This window comes from Marmota marmota, unplaced genomic scaffold (assembly GCF_001458135.2).
Source record: "Marmota marmota marmota unplaced genomic scaffold, marMar, whole genome shotgun sequence".
NCBI classification, from domain to species: domain Eukaryota; kingdom Metazoa; phylum Chordata; class Mammalia; order Rodentia; family Sciuridae; genus Marmota; species Marmota marmota.
In genome coordinates this window covers 25,465,257-25,488,165 of record NW_026000016.1, presented here as the reverse complement: position 1 = coordinate 25,488,165, position 22,909 = coordinate 25,465,257, and the positions used below count along the sequence as shown (strand labels likewise).

The following is a 22,909-nucleotide window of genomic DNA, read 5'->3' as shown; positions in this document are numbered from 1 at the left end:
AACAAGGGAGAGAATTGAACAACAGCAGATGAGGTAGAGAGGGAAGATGGGAGGGGAGGGGAGGGTGGATAGTAGGGGATAGGAAAAGTAGCAGAATACAACAGTCACTAATATGCCATTAGGTAAAAATTTGGGGTAAATTTGGGTAAAATTCTGCAATTTGTATTTGGGGTAAAAATGGGAGTTCATAACCCAACTGAGTCAAATGTATGAAAGATGATATATCATGAGCTTTGTAATGTTTTGAACAACCAATAAAAAAATAAATAAATAAAAAATTAAAATGTACAAATTGTTAGTACAGTTTGCTGAACTTTCACAAAGTGAATACACCTGTATAACTAGTATCAGATCTAGGAAAGATATGATCAGCCTCCTGGGAGTGTCCTTCCCCCCACCCTATCCAATTCACTCTTCTAAAAGATAGCAAACGTTGCTAACTTCTGACACCAAGTATTAGTTTTGAATGTTAAGAATGACTTTTCTCTGCCATGGTGTCTTCTGATTATGATAAATACTTACTGCTAGTAATATCAAATTTCTTAATATCTTCCTTTATAATCAGTGCTTTTAATGTCATATTTAAGAAAACTTACCCCACTCCAAAATCATAAAGGTATTATCTTGAAAGCATTTTATTGTTTTGCCATTCACACTTAATTCTATATGTCACACAGAATTATTGTCTATGGTGTATAATAGGAGCTTTAATTTCATTCAATTTCACATAAATACTCAATTGTCTCAGCACTACTCATTAAAAAGACTGACATTTTCCACCACTGATCTGCAGTCCCACCTCAATCATAAATCATGTGGCAATCACTTTCTGAGTTTTCTATTCTGTCTTACCGGACTATTTATCCTCTTACCACTAATACAGTATCTTAATTCTATAGCTGTATAAAAGGTCCAGGAACTACAATAAAAATTCAGATGAGTTTCAGAAAGAGTCTATCTTTATAAACTGCTTCTTCTAATTTATGAACTAGTATATATCTTTACATTTTAAAAATCATAACATTTATTTAATAGAACTTTATTTGACCTAAAAGCCTTCAGAAATAAAGACCTACAGATCCAGGGAAAACTCCTGTTTTTATGTTTATGTTCCATGAAGAATGGATGGCCATTTAGAAATGACTGGAAAAGGGGGTGTGAGCTAATGGTAAAAGGCTGCCAGGGTCCCAGCAAGCCCTGTCTTGTCAGATTCTTCTTGGCCTCTCTGTATAGCCTTCTTTCCTTCTGGACCTAAGGCAGGTCCTGTCTGGAATGAGGGTTTTAAGGGAGTGGGGAAGGGAGGGTAGGGGGACAGGAAGGGAATAGCAGGGAGGGAAGGAAAGAAAGAGAGAGAGAGAGAGAGAGAGAGAGAGAGAGAGAGAGAGCGCTTTCTAGGTTTTATGACTGGCTTTGGGAGAGAAGGGTGAACGGACAGGAGGGCAGGAGGAGGGCAGAGGCTTTGCTGCTGAGGTTGCTTTTGGGATTCCAAACTCCTTCAGTTAGAAGTTCTCAGCAGGCCAAAACCCCACCCTTTGGGCTATCATATTCTGATCTGACCCTGCCCACCTTCCCCCTCTCCCTCCCTCCTCCTCCCTTTCTCCTTTTAAGAAGGGAATGTATAGATCTTTCCATCTTCTAAGATCTTCTTTGATTTCTCTCGTTAGGGTTCTGTAGTTTTCATTGTATAGATCTTTGACTTCTTTCGTTGATTCTCAAGTTATCTTATTTTTTTTTTTTTTGAGGTTATTGTGAATGGAGTAGTTCTCCTCATTTCCTTCTCAGAGGCTTTGTCACTGATATACAGAAATGCCTTTGATTTATGGGTGTTGATTTATATCCTGCTCCTTTGCTGAATTCATTTACTATTTCTGGAAAGATCTACCTTGCTCTTGGATAGGCAGAATTAATATTATCAAAATGACCATACTACCAAAAGCACTATATAGATTTAATGCAATTCCAATCAAAATCTCAATGGCATTCCTCATAGAAATAGAAAAAGCAATCATGAAATTCATCTGGAAAAATAAGAGACCAAAAATAGCTAAAGAAATCCTTAGCAGGAAGAGTGAAGCAGGGAGTATCGCTATATGAGACCTTAAACTATACTACAGAGCAATAGTAACAAAACCAGCACGGTATTGGCACTAAAACAGACTGGTAGACCAATGGTACAGAATAGAGGACACAGAGACTAACCCACAAAATTACAACCATCTTATTTTAGACAAAGGTGCCAAAAACATGCACTGGAGAAAAGATAGCATTTTCAACAAATGGTGCTGGGAAAACTGGAAATCCATATGCAACAAAATGAAACTCATAACTCTCACCATGCACAAAACTTAACTCAAAATGGATCAAGGACCTAGGAATTAAGCCAGAGACTCTGCGTCTAACAGAAGAAAAAAGTAGGCCCTAATCTTCATCATGTGGGTTAGGCCCCAACTTCCTTAATAAGAGTCCTATGGCACAAGAATTAAAACCAGGAATCAATAAATGGGATGGATTCAAACTAAAAAGTTTTTTCTCAGCAAAAGAAACAATCCATGAGGTGAACAGAGAGCCTACATCCTGGGAGAAAATCTTTACCCCTCACACATCAGATAGAGCACTAGTCTCTAGGGTATATAAAGAACTCAAAAAGCTAAGCACTGAAAAAACAAGTAACCCAATCAAAAAATGGGCCAAGGACTTGAACAAACACATCTCAGAAGAGGATATACAATCAATCAACAAATATATGAAAAAATTTTCAACATCTCTAGCAATCAGAGAAATGCAAATCAAAACTAAGATACAACTCCAGTCAGAATGGCAGCTATTATGAAGACAAACAACAATAAGTGTTGGAGAGGATGTAGGGAAAAAGGCACACTCATACATTGCTGGTGGTACTGCAAATTGGTGCAGCCAATCTGGAAAGCAGTATGGAGATTCTTTGGAAATCTGGGAATGGAACCACCATTTGACCGAGCGATTCCTCTCCTTGGACTATACCCAAAGGACTTAAAAACAACATACTACAGGGACACAGCTACATCAATGTTTATAGCAGCACAATTCACAATAGCTAAACTGTGGAGCCAACCTACATGCCCTTCAGTGGATGAATGGATTTGAAAAAATGTGGCATATATACAATATGAACTTTTTAAAAAGAGAATAAAATCATGGCATTTGCAGGTAAATGGATGGCGTTGGAGAAGATAATGCTAAGTGAAGTTAACCAATCCCCCCAAAACAAATGCCAAATGTTTTCTCTGATATAAGGAGGCTGACTCATAATAGGGTAGGTAGGAGGAACATGGGATGAATAGATGGATTCTAGATAGGGAAGAGGGGAGTGAGGGAAAGGGAGGAGGCAGGGGATTAGCCTCCTAATGAATGTGGAATGAATGTGATGGACATCATTATCCAAAGTACATGTCTGAAGACACAAATTGGGTGTCAACCTACTTTATATACAAACAGAGATATGAAAAATTGTGGTATATATGTGTAATAAGAATTGTAATGCAAAAAAAAAACAAGTACATGTATAACGTGAATTGGCGTGAACATACTTTATACAAAGGTATAAAAAATTGTGCTCTATATGTGTAATAAGAATTGTAATACACTCCATTGTCATGTATTTAAAAAATAAAATCAATAAAAGAAAAAGAAGGAAATGGGGAGTGGGTAGGGAAAAACTGTGGAATGAACCCAAACTAACTTTCCAATGCTCATATATGAATACACTATAATGAAACCCATCATTCAATATCTATAAGATAACTAATTTTAAAAAATGTAAATAAATAGATCAGTAAAGTGGATGAAAGGGAACAGTGGGAGGGAGGATGGGGAGGGTGAAGGGACTGAATTGGAGCAAATTATATTCCATGCATTTATAATTACTACAAATGAATCTAATGTCTAATGTTCACTATTATGAACAAATGAAAAAAAGAATAATGACTTCACTGTTTTTATAAAATGCATTCTCATAAACAATTCAATCGCGAGAAATGAAAAAAATAAAAGAGAATGTACAATTCAACATCTCACCAACCATAACAATTATTAAGTCACTCTTCCATCTTTTTCCCTAATTTCAAGATTGCTCCAGTTTCCTTTTCCTTTTGATATTCTTTTATTTCTTTCAACAAAGGTTTATTTTCTACATAAAATTCTTATATTTCTTTTGTTGAATTTATAATAACGTCCTTGATGTTATTTAATACTACTATAAATATTATAATAGTTCATTTTCTAAGCAACTATTACTAGTTTGAGATAGAATTGATTTGTCTGTACAGATTTTATATCCAGGAACCGCATTATCTTATTAATGAGTTATGAATAGGGTTTTTTTTGCATATTCTCTATATATTCATAAATATGCAAATAAAGAACATCCCCCCTTTTATATTTCATTTTTCTTGTCCTAGTGCAGTAGCTAGGGCTTCCAAAACAAGGCTGATGAAAAGAAGTAATAGACACTCTTGTTTTGTTCAAATTCACCATTAAACGATTTTGGGCTGTAAATGTCATGTAGCCATGTTTTATCAAGTTAAGGATGTTTTTCTGTTCTTTGCCAAGAATTGTTTAAAATCAAGGCTGTATTTCAAACTTAACTGAAAACTTTTTCTGCATTATTGACAACATTATGAAATCTTTCCCCTTAATCTGCTAATGTGAACTACCTTGATAAATTCTGCTAACAATATATTTTGAAAAATCACTCATTAGTTCATGGAGATTTTCTGAATTATTTTCTACAGCATCCTATGTATCATAGTTTATTCAGTCAATCTTCATATGGCAGTTACATTATTTCTAACTTTTTATCATTATAAAAAACACCTCAACAGAGAATCTTGTGTATATGCAAGTGTTTCCCCCTCTTTTTCCTGTATTTTGGGGGTGCATCTTCAGAGTAAATTCTCAGGAATGGGATTGCTAAGGAAAAAATATGTACTTATATGTTGTTAGAGAATGCTCAGTTCCCCTCCAAAGGAACTGTACCATTTTTCTATTCCCACCAGTGATTAATAAGTACCTATTTCCCCTAAGACTCACCAACAGTAGCTTTAATTTATGTTTTTTATTAAAAATAAAGTTGAGTATCTTTTTATATGTTTAACGGGTATTTTTAAATGTGTGTGTGTGTGTGTGTGTGTGCACACTCGCGCGCTCGCTCATGTTGTCTGTTCCTCTCATGTATTCTGCTTTGGTTATTACAATTAAAATTTTTCTTTATATATTAAGAATGTTGGGTTGGGATGTAGCTCAGTGGCAAAGTGTCTGCCTTGCATTTGCAAAATCCTGGATTCGACCCCCAGTTCTAAAAAAGACAAAAAAAGAACCCCCGCCAAAAAACCCCCAAGAATGTTATCTCTTTTATGTCTTACCTCTTTACTACCTTTTTTTGACAGTCAAAAGATGATTGCTTTACAACTTTCAAAGTCTTTTTGATGTTAAGATTATTTTTTTTCCAAGTTGATATTAAACTTGTTGTTACTTTGGGGTGAGTCAATTTTATAACCTGTCATCATCTAGATCTTTCAGTTGAAATGGTAGGGCTGATGCTACATTCCTTACCAACAATCTTTTTGCCTGAGACTACACAGTAAGGTTTAATGTAATCATTATACTTCGAATAATTTAATATGGAGGCGGTGATTTCAAGTCTGAATTTCTTGTTTAATTCAAGGTAGAATGTCAAACATTGTGCTCCATGATGAAGGAAGCTGACTGTAATTAAGATCATAGATTACATAGAAAGGTGCCTATTTAAGGTGTTTCAGAATGGTCTATGATGTGCTCTCTCTCTGCATGGTCAACTCCTACATACTCAGTGAGTCCTAAATCTGGCTAGATTTATTGAACTCCCTCAGTCCTTCTTTTTGCCAACCTATGACATTGGTGCACATCTCTAATCATAATCATGTGCTTTTGGCTCTGTCTTGCTGACTACACAATAAGCATCCTGAAAGGTGTGGGAACTGTTCCTTTTGTAGTATGCACAACGAATAAACAGATCTTTGTTGAAGAAATATTTTATTGAATGAATGACTGAATTTCCAGTTCTAGAGGTTATCATGCTCTAGTAAACAAATGGCTAGAGAATCTATATCAATGAGTGAAGAAATAATAAACATAAATGAAGATCAAATACTAAAATAATACCATACCATCTATAGCTCCCAGGTTAGATGGAAAAGGGTGCATGTTTTTGCATCAAAGATAAAACCATGATAGTTGTAAATTGAGCCAATGCATTAAAAGGAAGATTTCTAAGTGAAGGATTAACATATCCAATTACATAGTGTAATATGAGAACAAGTCAACTACATTCATAAAATTCGAAGACTAACAAGGATAAGAAAGAAATCACTACACACAATCCAGTGTAAACTGTGCTATTACAGCTAGATCATCTGCTCTCAGATCTAGAGCAAAGATCAGAAGAAATGTTCTTCCACATGGAATTGCTATGTAAATAAGAAATAGCTAACACTTGTGAGTATTTGTGATGTGCCACATACTATCCTAATCCTCTCATCTAATCCTCACAACAATAGTTTAGTTCTATTTTTCAGAGGTGAAAAGTGAGGCATAGAAAAACAAATTATCCATAATCACACAGCAGTTTGGCTACAGAGTCCATGCTTTTAACCATCATGTCCCATTTAAACATCTTTATTTTAATTGTCCCTAAAGCCTTAAAAGGAACTGCAGGAGAACCTCCCCATCTCAAGCTTCTGCAAAGTTCCTTTTGCCATGTAACATAACAGTCACAGGTTCCCAGGATTAGAATATAGACATTTTTGTGAGGCCACTATTTATGCCTCATACTTTTAAATATGGAAAACTCTAAATGGCTACAGCTGTCCAAACCAAGTTTTCAATAACATCCCAGGGATGTTATTGAGCTGTCACTAAGAACTCCAAGTAAGGGAGTGATTAAAAAAGAGTAACATTTGAACTTTGTACACTGGGCAATGCACATTCACAGGAATGGACAGAGACTGAGTAGCCCAGATAGCAATATGATAGGTCTTTAACACTCATATAGCAGTGAGCAGCAGGACTGTGTTCATTTGGTTAATTCCACTTTTAGTTTTTACTGCAAGACAAAGGAAGCCATTGGTAGTTGGTGAGCCCCAAGTTGTACTGAACACAGAAAGCACGTCTTTTTCTGACTTATCTGCCCCAACCACCTCTTATGCACCAACCAGAGCAAGCATGCTCTCACTGGTGTCAAAAAGAGTTGGAAGGAATTACTCGATTCAGTGTGATTTTCTGCGAGAGGAAGATTCTAAGCCTAAACCTAAAGACAACTCTGATAAAGTAATGACAATGAATTAGAAGGTTTGGAACCATTTCACCACACTACTGTAATAGGGGACACCAAAAAGTCCATCTTGTTGATGGAAACTGTTTATTAACAGGTGGTACTTGGGTAAAAACTCAAGTTGCTCTATTTCATTGTGCTTCATCTGTGGAAAACAATTTATGAAGGTAGCTATGGATCCCCCAAATGGCTGTTTGTTAAACACAGACAAGTTCGCTCAAGAATGTTTTAAAAACTGTGTAAAAGCGTCTGACCTAGCCAAGACTGTTACAGCCACTGCCACTGTGGAGAGGAAAGGGAATTGTGCAAGTAAGGCCTCTGCCTCTGCTGGGCACCCCACAGCACTGACACAGACCAAGCAATGAAGCACCACTCTACCTGCAACAGTACAGAAAAACAATGGGAGAGCATCTGAAGCCCCCCACCCCCTGCCCACAACTTCTTTGTTCCAAGAGGATGCTGAGAAAAATGAAGGTCTGAGTATCAAAAGTAGGATGGCCTCACATTCAATAGTCTCTGTGTAGCCATAGAGATCATGGAGAATCAGACAATGAAAGGACCACCAGCCTGAGGATGAGTCTGGAGTGACATGGATATGAAGGTCAGTGGGATCCTTAAGACCCTGTCCTCACATGCAGAAGAAGAAGTCATTTTTTTCTTTCAACTTTTTATTTTTGCTTTTTAAAAATTGCTATTGTTTACATCTCATATCATACCATAAGGACAATTTCTAGTCCAAAATTGGAAATGGCATGACAGTCTTTGTTCCAAAACACTACATTATTGTCTAGGTCAGAACATTAAAAGAGGAAAATTACCAAAGATTATATTTTTTTAAAACACTGATTTGAATTTGCTTATTGAATAATTTCATTTGCTTGGCTTTTTACATGATATTGTACAAATGTTTGTCACAGGCATTTACTTCAATAAGAGGTGAGTCAGTCTTCATTTTGCCTTGGTGCTTGGTGAATTACATGTCATGAATAAGGAGTACAAAATTTTTTGTCCATATTTTTAGGACAGAGATGTACCTGATATCTAAAATGTAAACTAAGCATTATCATATGTATGTGATTATATATGTCTTCTTTGTTTTAGATTTATCATACTTGTAATTAAATTCAGATGTCTGATACTACCAATTCAAAGTCTGTCACACACTTTTTTTAAAGTGCACATTTCTTTGTAAATGCAATAAAATATATATATAAAATAATATTTTCTATTATTTTGGGATAATTTTAACATAATTTAAAATAATGGTATTGTCAAATCATTATTTGGTCATAACATTTTGTAGATGGCACAAAACATGAAATGGGTCTTAAAAATCTAGCAAGAGAAAAATTTTGCAATTTGTACTGCACATCTGCAATTTGTACACACATACAAATTGTGTGAAAATATGAAAACACATGCACAATTTCTTTTGGTTGGTAACTGACTAGTAGTTGAGGAACTGCTCCAACCTTTCAAGATAAAGAGTAAAATCATAAGAAGTTTGTTCACTTTGAAATTATATTAAAAGTTGGATAAAAATCTTAGAGGTCATTAGCATTCAAATAATAATATTTCTAGGTCTGTCAAAAATTATATCTGATTAAAGTTGTTTGTATATAGGTTATATGAGTATATTCTTGTTTTTATTTTCTTTATTGACTGGTACTAGAAATATGTATTTTTCTGTGTTCAGAAATATGTGATTTGGATAATGGCTGAATTCTTAAGTGTCACCATCATATCTGGAAAAAAAAATAAATACTCTCACAAAACCTAAGATGAATCAGTGGGTATATGCTTCATACACAGATGCCATTTAGCATGCAAGGAAGAGGTACTACAGGTGTTGGGTTAAAAATTTGAGTGGCCAGAGCACTTTCAAGAAAAAGCAGGCCAGATGTTGCTTAGAGCCTTGATGAAGAGCTTACTCAATAGACATTTCCTATGAACCAATTTCTGCAAAGCTCTGGAGAAAACCTTTTGACTTCAAGTGACAAGATTCATGGATTAAAAAAAAACTGAGCCAGACATAGTGGTGCATGCCTGTAATCCCAACAACTTGGCAAGTTAAGGCAGAAGAGGCCAGCTTGGGGAACTTAGCAAAACCCTGTTTCAAAATAAAAAAATAAATCAAAGAGCTGGGGATGTAGCTAGGTAGTAGGGCACCCCCGACTTCAATCCCAGTACTACAAACAAACAAGAAACAAATTATAAAAAAGAAATCTTAAAATGTTTCCAAAACTGCTTGAGAGTAATAGAATATTAACAAGCCTTAAAACTATTGAAAAACAGCTAGGAGAACTACCAGATAACATTGAATTGTATTTTCCTTTCCTTTCAATATAAGTACATGACTGGATGAGGGACTCTGGCTCTGACTGTTCGGCTCAGTCTGAGAATTTGAGACTTTGAGAGAAAGGAAGTGCTCGGAGAGCCAGAGTCTAACTGCACACTTTGGTGGTATTTACTGCTTAACCCTAGATATATTCTGAAATTCTGTGAAATAAGGATGCCCTAATATTCATGGAACAGCAATGAATATTTTGTTGCAGTTTTCAACTTCCTATATGCATGGGTAAGAAAAAAACTGCACTTTAGCTGAAAATGAAATCCATATTTGCTTAACTCTCAAGTTCAACTCAGAATTGAATATTTATGCAGGAAAGAAACAAGTACAGGTTTGATATTAAAGAAGTAAGATTCACTCTTCATTTTGGGTTTCAAAAAAACATTTTTTGTACATATCTAAGACTATATAAAAGATGAATAACCAATACAAATTTAGAATAATGTTGAGATTGCTAGGCTTACATTTAGGTCATTCAGAAATGTTTTTTTAAATTTTGTCTAAAATTGTGTCATGGCTATTTGTGCATGTGGTACTAGGAAACGAATGTAGGGCTTCACACAGGTGAGGCAAGCACCCTACCACTGAGCTACATCCCTAGTTCTTTCTATTTTGAGACAAAGTCTCTCTAAGTTGCCTCCACTGGCCTCAAACTTGCAATCCTCCTGCCTCAATTTCTCAAGTAGCTAGGATTATAAGCATATAATCCTGGCCAGCTATTTTTTTTTAATTTGTATTACTCTGGTTTATCATTTAGAAGCTTTAATAATCAACATGATAAATAAATTTTCAGGTAATAAATAATAGGTTATAAATTTTTATCCTCTATTTAAATGAAATCTACTGAGATTACCTTAAGAAAATTAAACTACTATTTGGACTTAAGCCAGTTAGTGTTTAAAGCAGTGCACAAAAGTTACTGTTTGTCTTATGAGAATTGAAGGCTTTGAAAATGATATTAATGTCAAAGAAAGGTTTAACAATTTTTTATTCTTTTCAAGAAAGGTTGGATAAAAATCCATTTTTTATTTTAAATGGGAATAAACTACTCTTGGTCATACCATATTCACATATTATACTTCATCTCATTAGCTTAACAGTAGTAGTGTTTAGCATGTGTGTTTGTCAAAACTCATAAAGCTGCACACTAAAAAAGATGCCTTTTATATATGTAAGGGACACCTTAATAAATCTTTTTTAAAAAGATCACAATAAGCTAGATGCTATGGTACAAGCCTGGAATCCAGGTGATTTGGGAGGCTGAGGCAGGAGGATCCCAAGTTTAAGACTAATCTCAGCAACTCAGTGAGGCCCTCAGCAACTAAGTGAAATCCTGTCTCAAAATAAAAAATAAAAAGGGCTGAGGATGTGGCTCACTGGTAAAGTACCACTGTGTTAAATCCTCAGTACCAAAAAAAAAAAGGTACAACAAACTTACAATTATATAAATTACATAAAATAAAGGTAATAAAAATGTTATAATTCTTAGAAGCACCCTGCCATGATAATGTAGACACAACAGCCTTATCACGAATGAAATCTTGGATGTCCACAGTATAACAACTTTTTTCCCATTCTACAATTAAGTTAAAGGTTAAATTGTCCTTCAATGACATTTTCAATTTTATAATGACACAGGCCCTGGAAAATATGATCGCAAATCAAATATAGCCAATTGAACTATATGTACTCTTTCTTACTTTGAGGAAAATAATTCAGGGAATAGAAGGGTTTAGTGAGCTTTCTGTATCTCTGAAATAAAATATCAAAATGCTATATCAGAATACAAAAATCTAATTACTTTGGGCTTAATCTTTCATAGCAAATAGACTTAATTTACAGAGTTTCTTTTCAACTCAGCAACCTGAACCCCATAAAGACCTTAATCTGTCCATTTCATGACTTACATCATCTGCTTCAAGGATCTTGTCTGCTACAGAAGTATAGCTAGTGAACAAATAACCAAACCAGAAATTTATAGAACTGGAATCTATTTCAATTACAGCATGTGGTTTGAAAAGGAAATAAAAAATACAGAAAAATTTTAGCAAATTTATTTACCTCATCATCTCAGCAATCTTGAAATTTCCTACAAATATGACAAGTAAAATATAGCTCTTTCTTCATAAGGACAAGCAGATTGGAAATAATTACCTTGTACTAAAGAAACACTAACAATAACATTTTATAGTGACTGTAATTTTTCCAATAATCCTATGGTGTAGGACTGTTAGCACCATTTAGAGGTGATAATGAAAATACAGTAGCCGCCACTACCCCAGCAAATGAAAAGTATCATGCCAAATGCTTTGTATGTGGTGCCTTAATTTTCATTGTAACCCTATGAATTAGGCATTGTCAACATCTGCTTTTATAAAGAATTAAGTACAGTCACTTAACTACTGATTGGCAGATGTTAGACTCAAAAGCGCAGGTATCTTGTTTGTCTAAGCCTATACTGTTTATATTTCAAACGTCTTCTACCAAAGAGTATTTAAATTACTGGAATATGACTTTAATTATAAAGTTTTCTGGATGATATGTATATTATATTTAATTATACCATAAAGCATAGAGTCTTTTAAAAAAAATGCATCACAATAGTACAGTGTTATTTCTACACTTCCAAAAATGAACTAGTTCATCAGAAGTAAAAACTGTGCACTGTATAAGAACAGAAGAAAGTATAGAAGTGGAAGAGGCAAATAATTTACTCAGGGTGCTTGACTAGGGTATTTTACAACCTTGTCAAGGTCTTCCACAAATAAAAAGGACTTGCTATGTATTTTTTATTTCCCTGTTAAGGGCAACTGTTTAGTATCTATTCCTCCAGGTCCAGGTTTCACAATCATATATGATTATTTAAAGAACACCTAGATACATAAAGAAAAGAATTAACATAGCAAACAGTTACTCTAGAAAGCCTACTTACAATGTTGGTCCATGGGAACCTGGATTTCAGCAGGATTCCCATCATGCCCTGTTAAGAAGATCACTGTGCCTAAACCGTCCATGCAAACAATATGGTTTGTGCTGAACACTTGCTTTCTTCCTGGAGTCTGTAGTTTTGGTTCAGGCTAACCCCAATAAGTGTCTTGTGCACTGAATCTCTACAGTGCTTCCCCAATAGACAATATTTTTCATTTCACAGGTGTGAAAGAATGTTGAGAGAATCAAGTACATATTTGACTCTGCTGGGAGAGGACTCTTAGAAGTTTGGTTTCCTCTGGAATTTACCTGTGTGCTTTTACCCTTTGCTGATTTTGTTCTTGTGTTTTCTTGTTGTAATGACTCAGAATACAACTGTGAGTACAGCTATATGCTGAGTCCTGTGGGTCTTCCTAGCCAATCACTAAACATGGGATGTTTTAAGGATCCCTGACACAAATAGTAAGATTCTTTCACAATAAACCGATAGCTACCGCTAACAGAATGGCCATGGTAATTTGCTTAAGATTGGCAAACCTGGAGATGTTTTACCCACCACTAACTAGTACAAAAGTAAGTTCCAAACACCTGACCTTGAATTATATAATGTACATTTTTTGTACCCACCAGGCACTCTAGCAGGAAAAGAATCAGGAGACCCTGCTCCAGCACCACCTTCTTCTTCATCTTCTTCAAATTCCAAATGCTCTTCCTCACCAGGGGCTAAAATTCTCCTATATAAAAAAAGGACAGAAAAATTAGTGAGCTACTCCACTTAATACACCAGTTAACCCTCATAGCCACTAACTTCCCAGATAAGATGCTGATTATTAGGTTAATGTTGATATAAATGTCAATCATCTCATTGCTACCAATGGTATCAGTCATATCACCAATACCAAATTTGATAGGGAAAAAAATCCAGAAATATTTGAAAAACAGGCATAAAATAGATAATAAAATCAGAAGACAAAATATGGATGCTTATTTATTTACCTTAATGGGACAGGCTGAACATCAAATGGAAATTCTTTATTATATGTGAGAATATTCTTTAGGACTAGAATAAAGACATAGACAAACATTAGTCTTATATCTTATATCTTAGTTTTACATGTTATATAAGTCTTATATATTAGTTAGTCTTATATGTTATATCGTAAATTGATACTTTTAATCATATTTTATAGTGTATTAACTACACATTAATATATGTACTTTAAATTCCGAGCTTCACTATCATTTCAAGACTCTGCAACTGACTACTGAGTGTCTCAGCAAAATAAAAATGTCCATAGTGGACTGCAGGTACCAGTATTTTCAGAGCACTGTAAGATCTCCAAGGAAAGTCTCAGAGCCCTCATAGAAAATGAACCATAAAATAGTTCTCCAATATACAAGGTCCTAGACGATATGGGGTACCAGTGAAAGAGAATACCTCTTCTCCTGAAGTATTTTAATTAAAAGATTGATACTGAAGATGACTAATTAAAGAGAAATAGATAATCGCATCTTATTCTTTATCCTAAGTAGATTTCCCTCAATACTTATCACACTGGTAAGGTTTGTAGCAGCAAGGTTATAATTCTAACATTCCTTTTATGATGAAATTTATTGTATATGTGTGTGTGTGTGTGTGTATATATATATATATATATATATATATATATATATATATTTACACATGTGTACACACACATACACATACACATACACACACAGCAGACTTTCTCCTCAGGGAAGTCATCAAACAACATAATGCTATCACCTCTTGTGTCCTGGTTGATTACTTTCTGGCATGTAAGCCTACAGACAGATATTCTACAATTCTATCTGTATCTGGAAAAGTATTTTATGAAATTTATTGTTTAATTTCCCAATTTATGGGTTCCTAGTGACTACCTGCAATTATTTCAAGGTGAATATTTAGCATTATTAATTGGGCAACCCATGGTTTTTACTCTAATTACTCAGACTTTAATTTTGGAGTCTTGCAGATTTGAGTTAAAAGGAGTATGGCATATTGGATTCCTAAATAAGGAAATTCAAAAAGAACAGGTTGTAATTACATAACTTATTCCAATAGGAGTCAATCATCCAGTGAGAAAGAAGTTGGAAACTTGTACCTAGATTCTCATTACTCACTCTTTTTCTCTCTCCCTTTAGCTCTTCCTCATCCTTTATCTCTTTCTTCTTCTCAACAAATGCATACCGAGTACTCACAATGTTCCAATCACTGTTTTAGGTGCTAAAGATACACAGTAATCAAGAACTCATATTTGGACCTTAGACCTTACTAAGGAAAAGTAGACAATAAATATGCCAACAAATAAACAAGATAATGTAAGATGTGATTAGTGGTATGAAGGATACAAACAGGATGCTGTGTAAAAGCAGAGGGAACTTGGTAGAGTAGCTAAGGTAGACAGGGTGCCTTTCAAAACTAAACTGTAAGAAGACATTTGAGCCAAGACCTGAGTTGAAAGGAATCATCCACAAGTGGCTCTAGCATAAGGACTTCCCAGGTATTAGAGAACAGGCTGGAGCAACAACAAAGGTTCCAAGTAGGAAACAGTTTGCCTTATTCAAGGCACAGAAAGGACTGTGGGAACTTAAGTCTGACAAGCAAAGGGGAAGCAGCAGGAGATCAAAGTAGAAGGTTTAAATCAAAACCAGCCCTACAATTATAACAATAACTCGAACATTTACATAAATACTCTAATCTCCCCAGTTCTAAAATGAGAATGCTACTTCCTTTACAGGCTATTGAGAGAATTACAGCCTAAATAAATATATACAAAATGGCAAGGGAAAATCTAAAATGGACATTCACTCTCTCCATGACCTTCTTGATCTAGTTGACTAGAATCCTAATATTTCTTATCTCACTAAGAAGTACTGTTTATTTTTTAATACAAGAACATCTTTTCTATACTTCTACATGATCATTGTTACTAAACTATTAAATCAACTCAATATTAATAAGTAATATTAATAAATATTGATCACTTACACAACAATGGAATAGATACCAAGAATGGGGAGCAGATAACAAAAAGATCATGTCTCACTCATATCAGAAACAAAAACACAGAAATGATCATATTGTAATAAGAGTTCAATGAAATGGGCAAAAAAATCAACCATTAAAAATGTATATAACAATAATTTTTAAAAGTTGATCCTGTTATGGTGGCATGTGTCTGTAATCCCAGGTACCAAAAGCCTGAGTCAGGAGGACTAGAAGTTCATCTGCCTAAGCAACGTAGGGAGACCCTGTCTCAAAATAAAAATAAAACAATAAAAGGGCTGGGGTTGTAGTTCAGTGGTAGAGTGCTTGCCTTGCACATGTGGCACTGGGTTCGATCCTTAGCACTACATGAAATGAATAAATAAAATAAAGGTATTGTGTCCATCTACAACTAAAAAAGTTTTAAAAAATAGAAATAAAAAGGACTGGAAATATAGCTCAGTGGTAGAGCACCCCTGGGTTCAATCCCCAGTACGTCAAAAACAAACAAACAAAAAAGTTGAAAAATATCTTGGTTATTAAGAATATCTTGGCTGAGTGTGGTAGTGCACACCTGTAATCCCAGAGGCTTAGGAGGATTAAGAATTCAAAGCCAGCCTCAGCAAAAGTGAGGCATAAGCAACTCAGTGAGACCCTGTCTCTAAATAAAATACAAAATAGGGCTGGGGATGTGGCTCAGTGGTTATCTTGCATTTGTATTGTAACAGAATAATTAAATAGTATTTTCTTTGGTATCAAAGCTCTAAAGAGGAAGTATTTGCTTTAGAATAATAGCTTTGTTATATTATTTTTACAAGTTAAAGTATTATCAAACATTTAATTTATGTGAATAGCTTTAGAACTAAAAAAACAAATTGTGTTTTACTTTCTATAACTGTAGTATAGGTTTACATTTTCAACAACTATGGAATAACAGATTCTATTGTTCTTTTAAAATAGCTTAAACTTTACATAGAGTTTTCTTTCTACCAATACTAGCAATGATGTCTTAGGAGGATCTGAAGAGGAGCTTGAATTTTACAAAAGATATTATCATAAGTATGAAGCATGTCATGGGTTGGAGATTCATTGGCTGATTTTGTAGGACTTACACACTTTGGATCACTACATGGCAGACATCTGATGCTACTCCACCATGGAAAATTCAGCACTCCCAGCCTTTCTCTTGGAGCACGGACCTACCCTTTTGAAGCTAACCCTCAAAAGATGACACACAGGCAAATATCAAAATGCATTCTGCTTTTGTGACTGACGTGTTTCATTTTTGTGGTAGAAAAATGGGCAGCTGCCTCAATTTTGAAAGGTTATTTTTTAAATTATAGGAAAAGATTCCTTCAAAACATTCAATGAATATCTATTTAAGTCAACACAATCTTGCCAAGTTCATACTACATTTAAAGCATTCAATAGGCTCTGGGGTGGGGGAAGAGTCCATTCATAATCTTTTTGAGGACTGAAACAAATACAAGTGAAAATAACACATGTGAGAGTCTGACAATGGATAGTTAAAATGATCCTATACAGGAGAGGAGGCAGAGTTTAATTATGCCTCTATAGAGACAGCAGAGAAAGCTTTCAGGGAGAGGTGGGATTTCTGTGAAGCCTTGAAGGGTGGCTTAATAGAAGGGAATTTTGCAGGGTGGTGGTGGGGAGATATGCTTGAGTAAGCAGCAGTACATTACTGCAATTAACATAAGAAAAAATGGCTCAGACTTTCACAATCATAGTTTTAGTATTTTCAGACAGAATATAAAAGATTTCAAAATGTTGAAGTAAAGAATACATAAGCCTAATAAACCAGCCAAGAGCTAGGGATGTAGCTCAGTGGCAGAGCATTTGCCTTATATGGGCAATGCCCTGGGTTCAATCCCCAGCACCCCACACGCACAAAATTAAATTTAAAAAAACTTTTTTTTTAAAAGAAAGGAAACCAGTTAAGTTCAACATATTAAAAGTTAGAATTCACTATTTTTCCTTAGAAGAGGCTTAACTTTTTAAAAAGCAAGCTTGAATAAGTATACTTAATCTGAAATATTACTAAATACCAATTTGTAGAAAATATTTAATTCCAACTCAATAATTAACTCACAACAAGTGCCCTGCTTGGATAAATTCCAAATTACAGAGTCTACCCTACTGAAATACAGAATACTTATTTATGTTTCTTTGAGAAGCAACAGCAAATTAAAATCATCTAAAAAGATAACTATCAAGAAGGGAAAAGTACAAATGAAAAACATTATATAAAGTATAATAAAGTGAATCTCCAAAATACTCTTTCCATTTCTATTCAAAATCTTTTTTAAAAAGCAAAAAAGTAATAGATTTTAACCTGATCTTCGACTAATATATGGGTCAATAATTTCTTAGGAATTTGAACTGGAGAGCTGTACTTAGGAATGATGTAGTACAGCACCACTACAGGTATTAATAACAGCATAGTGAAAGAACCGGTCCAGGTGACCCTAAAACTCATTCCTGGGATTTACAAGCTAGTGTCGGTGTTGTCCTTAGCAAAATGTAACTGAGAGGATTCGAGTGCTTAGCATATAGATGCTATTCTTAAAAAAAAAAGGGCAATTAATGAAAGATCTTGTGAGGCAATTGAAGTACTTGAGCATGCTCAGAGGAAGAGAAGAGATAATAAATATATGAAATAAACATCCACAGTCTTTACAGCCACTCTGTGTATCTATAAGATTCTTAAATTTTGTTTGGAAACAAACAACTAATAGGAAATAGTGACTGAATAAGAAGCCAAAATCCTAATTATTTTTATCATAAAAAACTGAGGGCTGGTGACGTAGTTTACTGGTAAAGCACTTGTCTAACATGCCCAAAGCCCTTGGTTCAGTCCCCAGCATCATCTCTCTCTCTCTCTCTCTCACACACACACACACACACACACTCACACACAAACATAATTTTCAGTAGAACCACCGTATAAACAACTGTTGCAATCTTTTATTTAAAGCCATCAATGTGTTTTTCTCAAAATAATCTTATATGTAGCCAGTCATAAAAGATCATATATCATATGAGTCCATTTAAATAAAATGTCTACAATAGGACAATTTATAGACAGAAATCAAACTAATGGTTTCCTAGGGCTGGGAATTGGAAGGGATTTTAGGGGGATGGCAAGAAGTGAATGACTGCTCATGGGAATAGGGTTTCTTCTTGTGGTGATGAAAATGTCCTAAAATTGATTGTGGTGATGTCTGCATAACTCTTCCAATTTACTAAAAAAATTGAATATGATACGTTAAATTGGTGAATTGTGCTTTATATAAATTATATCTCAATCTTATACAAACTATTTATTAATGCTTTTGAAAAATAAAGTTTTAGGTACAAAAAAACCCAAAAATTTGTGAGAAATATTACATTGATTAGTATCCTTATATACATTGGATATAGGCATAAGAACTATTTCTGAATATAAGTTGTGTCTCTTATAACATCTCCAACTCTTATGATCTAGGGCTGGAGATGTAGCTCAGTGGTAAAACGCTTGCCTAGCATGTGTGAGGTCATGGGTTTGATCCCCAGAACCACAAAGAAAAAAAAAACTTTATGATCTGGATTACATAAAGTAACCAAAACTATTAAAATGACAGAGTTCATCAGAATTCTTGCCATATTCAGAAGGATGGTGTTCTGAAGAAATGAAATATGATCATCTAAAACTGTGGAAAAGCCACCAGAATCACAACAAATCTGCTATGCATTCCTTTGTTGTTGTCTGTTGTTGTTAACTTCTCTTTTCCAACCCAAACAACAGAAAATCAGATCCCCTTCAGTATACTCTGAGAATCCTTTTTCTACCCTGGATCTGCAATACAATCACATTTCAGCTATCTCAATAATATATGTCTTTGTTAGAATTGCTATAAATGAATTAGATATTGGCAGTTTGTGAAATTTATAGGAACATTCTATTTAGTTCTTTTTTGGCAGGGGGTACTGGGATTGAACTCAGGGGCACTTGACCACTGAGCCACATCCCCAGCCCTATTTCGTATTTTATTTAGAGACAGGGTCTCACTAAGTTGTTTAGTGCCTTGCTTTGCTAGGGCTGGCTTTGAATTTGATATCCTTCTGCCTCAGCCTCCCGAGCGGCTGGGATTACAGGCATGCGCCACTGTGCAAGGCTCTCTTTAGTTCTTAAATTAATTTTTTACCTCTTACTCAAAGCATGTTTACATTAAAAGGATTGCACTAGTGTGAACTGAGATAGACTGACAAATATTCTGAGATTTAGGCCCTGCTCAGTTACTGGGGATTGAAGTGAAACAGGACAAACAAATCATTTCATTTCTTTCCTCAATAGAGAATGTGACCACAAGTCTGAGACTCCTTTCTGTTTGAAAATGCTTTGATTTTATGATTCCCTACTTAAAAATCTTACTTACTTGGATAAATAAAATCTACTATTCCCTAGTCACATAAATGCACTGAGATGTGCAATCTTATCTCAATTAAAAAAAGAGTACAGGAGCTGGGTTATAGTTCAGTTGGTAGAGCATTTGCCTTGCATGTATGAGGCATTGGATTCGATCCTCAACACCACATAAAAACAAATAAATAAAATAAAGGTATTGTATCTGTTTACAACTAAAAAAATTTTTTAAAAAGGCTACATTAACTTACATTCATTCAGTTATTCACACTGTGCCTTTGCCCATACTGCAGACAGTTCTAAGAGAGCAATAATTTGAAACAGTAGAAGGCTTTATTTGGGAATATCCTAACCAACAAGATAACTGAAGGAATTTTTTACTTTTTAAAAGTTTTGAAGAAGGGAAAAAAATGGAGACAACAAAAAAACACTTTGTAATGCATTCCCAACATTCAGACTGTAGTTTTCAATAACATGTAATGTGAATGGGCATTAATGACTGTAACCTTATATTCTCTACTGGACTCTACTGAAAATGTTTATCAAAATAATTATAATCTTATTAAAGCCATTAAGACAAATTAAAGGTTAATTTGGATATTTAGATGAAGTACAACATATATATTCTATAATAAAGATTAAATCCAAATGGTAATTAAAAATGCAAATATTGTAGGAATTTTAAAAGCACCAAAAAATAAGAGAAATAAATCCAGTCACTTTCTGTGCTAAACAATCTTAATATTCACAACAGATAAAACTCTCTTCCTAAAGGAATATCACTAAAAAATATAAAACAAAACTTACTTGGTTCTAGCTTCTTCAGGTCCTCCAGTTTAAATTCTTCCTGGGACTGTGTGGACTAAATTTAAAATATGCATATTATATCTTTTCATTACAAAGATTTCACTGCACCCTATGTCTTTTAAGTGGCAAGAATCAAATATTTAAAATAAATATATTTCTTGCTTTAAAGGTAGAAAATGAAAAGTTCCAAACTGAATTTTGGAATATTCAAGCTAATAGAAACAGAAAAAATTAAAATCATATCTTTTATTTCTACAGTGTACAAAGTATGAACTAAATCATTTAAGTGTGAGTTCAACTGATCAATTCCAATTGTTATAAAACCCTTCTGAGATAATATTGCTTTGGGCATGAATGTCTAATATCTTATCAGAACAATTTAGAATAATTCATTAAAAAAAATCCATTTACCTGTAAAGCTGCGCTTCGCAATTCCAAGCATGTTGCAATTTTGCCTATGGTTTTCTGTAGGGAAAAAAAAATGCTATAAATCCCAAGATAATTTTAACTGTCAGTTACTAAAATCAAGAATTTTTATTTATAACAGATCTATAGGGACTGGGATTTTAGCTCAGTGGTTGAACACTTGCCTCACATGTGTGAGGCACTGGGCTCGATCCTCAGTACTACATAAAAAAATAAAATAAAACAAAATATAGTGTCCATCTACAATTTAAAACATTTACAAAAGAGATCTATACTTCTTTAAATAAATTATTATTCCTTTTCTAGCACCTTGCAGATTTTAGAGAAGAGAATCAGAAGACAAAGGGCTGAGAAGTGGGAGAGAGATGAGTATATATTCTCTTCTAAACTAATATGCCACAACCAATTCTAAATCAAGTTTGGTTTGGTGATAGGTCTAGATATGATTTAAAGGGCAACAAAGATAGCCATTATGGAAAGCAGGGTGGAGGTTCCTCAAAAGATTAAAAATTGAACTACGATATGATCCAACAATTCCACTCCAGGATATATGGCCAAAGGAAAGGAAATCAGTAAGCTGCAGAGACACCTGCACTCCCATATTCATAGCAGCACTATTCCTATTAGCCAAGAAATGGAAACCTAAGAGTCCATCAACTGATAAATGGATTAAAAAAAAAAGTGTTATATATACATAATGGAATACTATTCAGTCATAAAAATAAAGAAATCCTATCCTTTGCAACAACATGATGGAACAAGATCATTATATTAATGAAGTAAGCCAGGCACAGAGACAAGACCCACAAAATCTTATTCATGTGGAATACAAAAAAGTTGATTTCATAGAAGTTGAAAGTAGAATGGTAGTTACCAGGGGTTGGAGCCAGTAGGGGTGGGTGGGGGGATAAATAAATGCATCCTACATTTCAAAAGAAAAAAGAAAAAATTTTGAAAGTTTTTAAACATAAGAAATGATAAGTGAGTAGAAAATGTTAACTGGATTTAAATATAACACAATATATACATGTATCAAAACATGTTACCCCATTTATATGTACTATCTTTGTTATCTGTAAGTTAAAATATTGACTTTATTTATTTTAAAAAATAGCTTTTTTTTAGTTGTAGATGGACATAATACCTTTATTTTATTAATTTGTTTTTATGTGGTGCTGAGGATTGAACGCCAGTGCCTCACACATGCTGGGCAAGCAAGCACTCTACCACTGAGCTACAACTCTAGCCCCAAAATACTAACTTTAAAAAAGAAAACAGAAAATTAAAAAGGGGGAGGGCAATGAAAAGGGATTTTTGACATCTTCCCTTCCAACCATCTTCTCATAAAGCCTGAAATTTACTAAAAGATATCTGAAAGATAGCACAATGGTCTAATTTAATTCTGATTTAAGCTCAATTCTGACTTGTTTAAAAACGTAGGCAATATTAACAAAATCAGTATTTGTGATGAATGGTGCAAATTTTACAGTCAATCTGTTTTTTAAAATAAGCTATAAAACAGATGTGATAGGGCACAGTCCTTGCTTTTAATATGCTCATGTTCTATTATATGTGATAAAACATATACAAAATCACTATATTAAAAAGAGAGACACTCAA

At 34.3% G+C, this 22,909-nt stretch overlaps 1 protein-coding gene across 5 annotated transcripts in view; it reads right to left on the bottom strand.

Annotated features, from left to right (window-relative positions):
- Aida (axin interactor, dorsalization associated) overlaps positions 1–22,909 on the bottom strand; it is a 46,563-nt gene that overhangs the window by 9,924 nt on the left and 13,730 nt on the right. For all 5 annotated transcript variants that reach the window (XM_015483615.2, XM_015483616.2, XM_048809334.1 and 2 more), the window contains exons 3-6: positions 21,275–21,328; positions 20,864–20,918; positions 13,620–13,683; positions 13,251–13,357 (exon numbers count right to left, since the gene is read on the bottom strand). In XM_015483615.2, the coding sequence (XP_015339101.1) occupies positions 13,251–13,357; positions 13,620–13,683; positions 20,864–20,918; positions 21,275–21,328 (280 nt within the window). The remainder of the gene's footprint in view (positions 1–13,250; positions 13,358–13,619; positions 13,684–20,863; positions 20,919–21,274; positions 21,329–22,909) is intronic.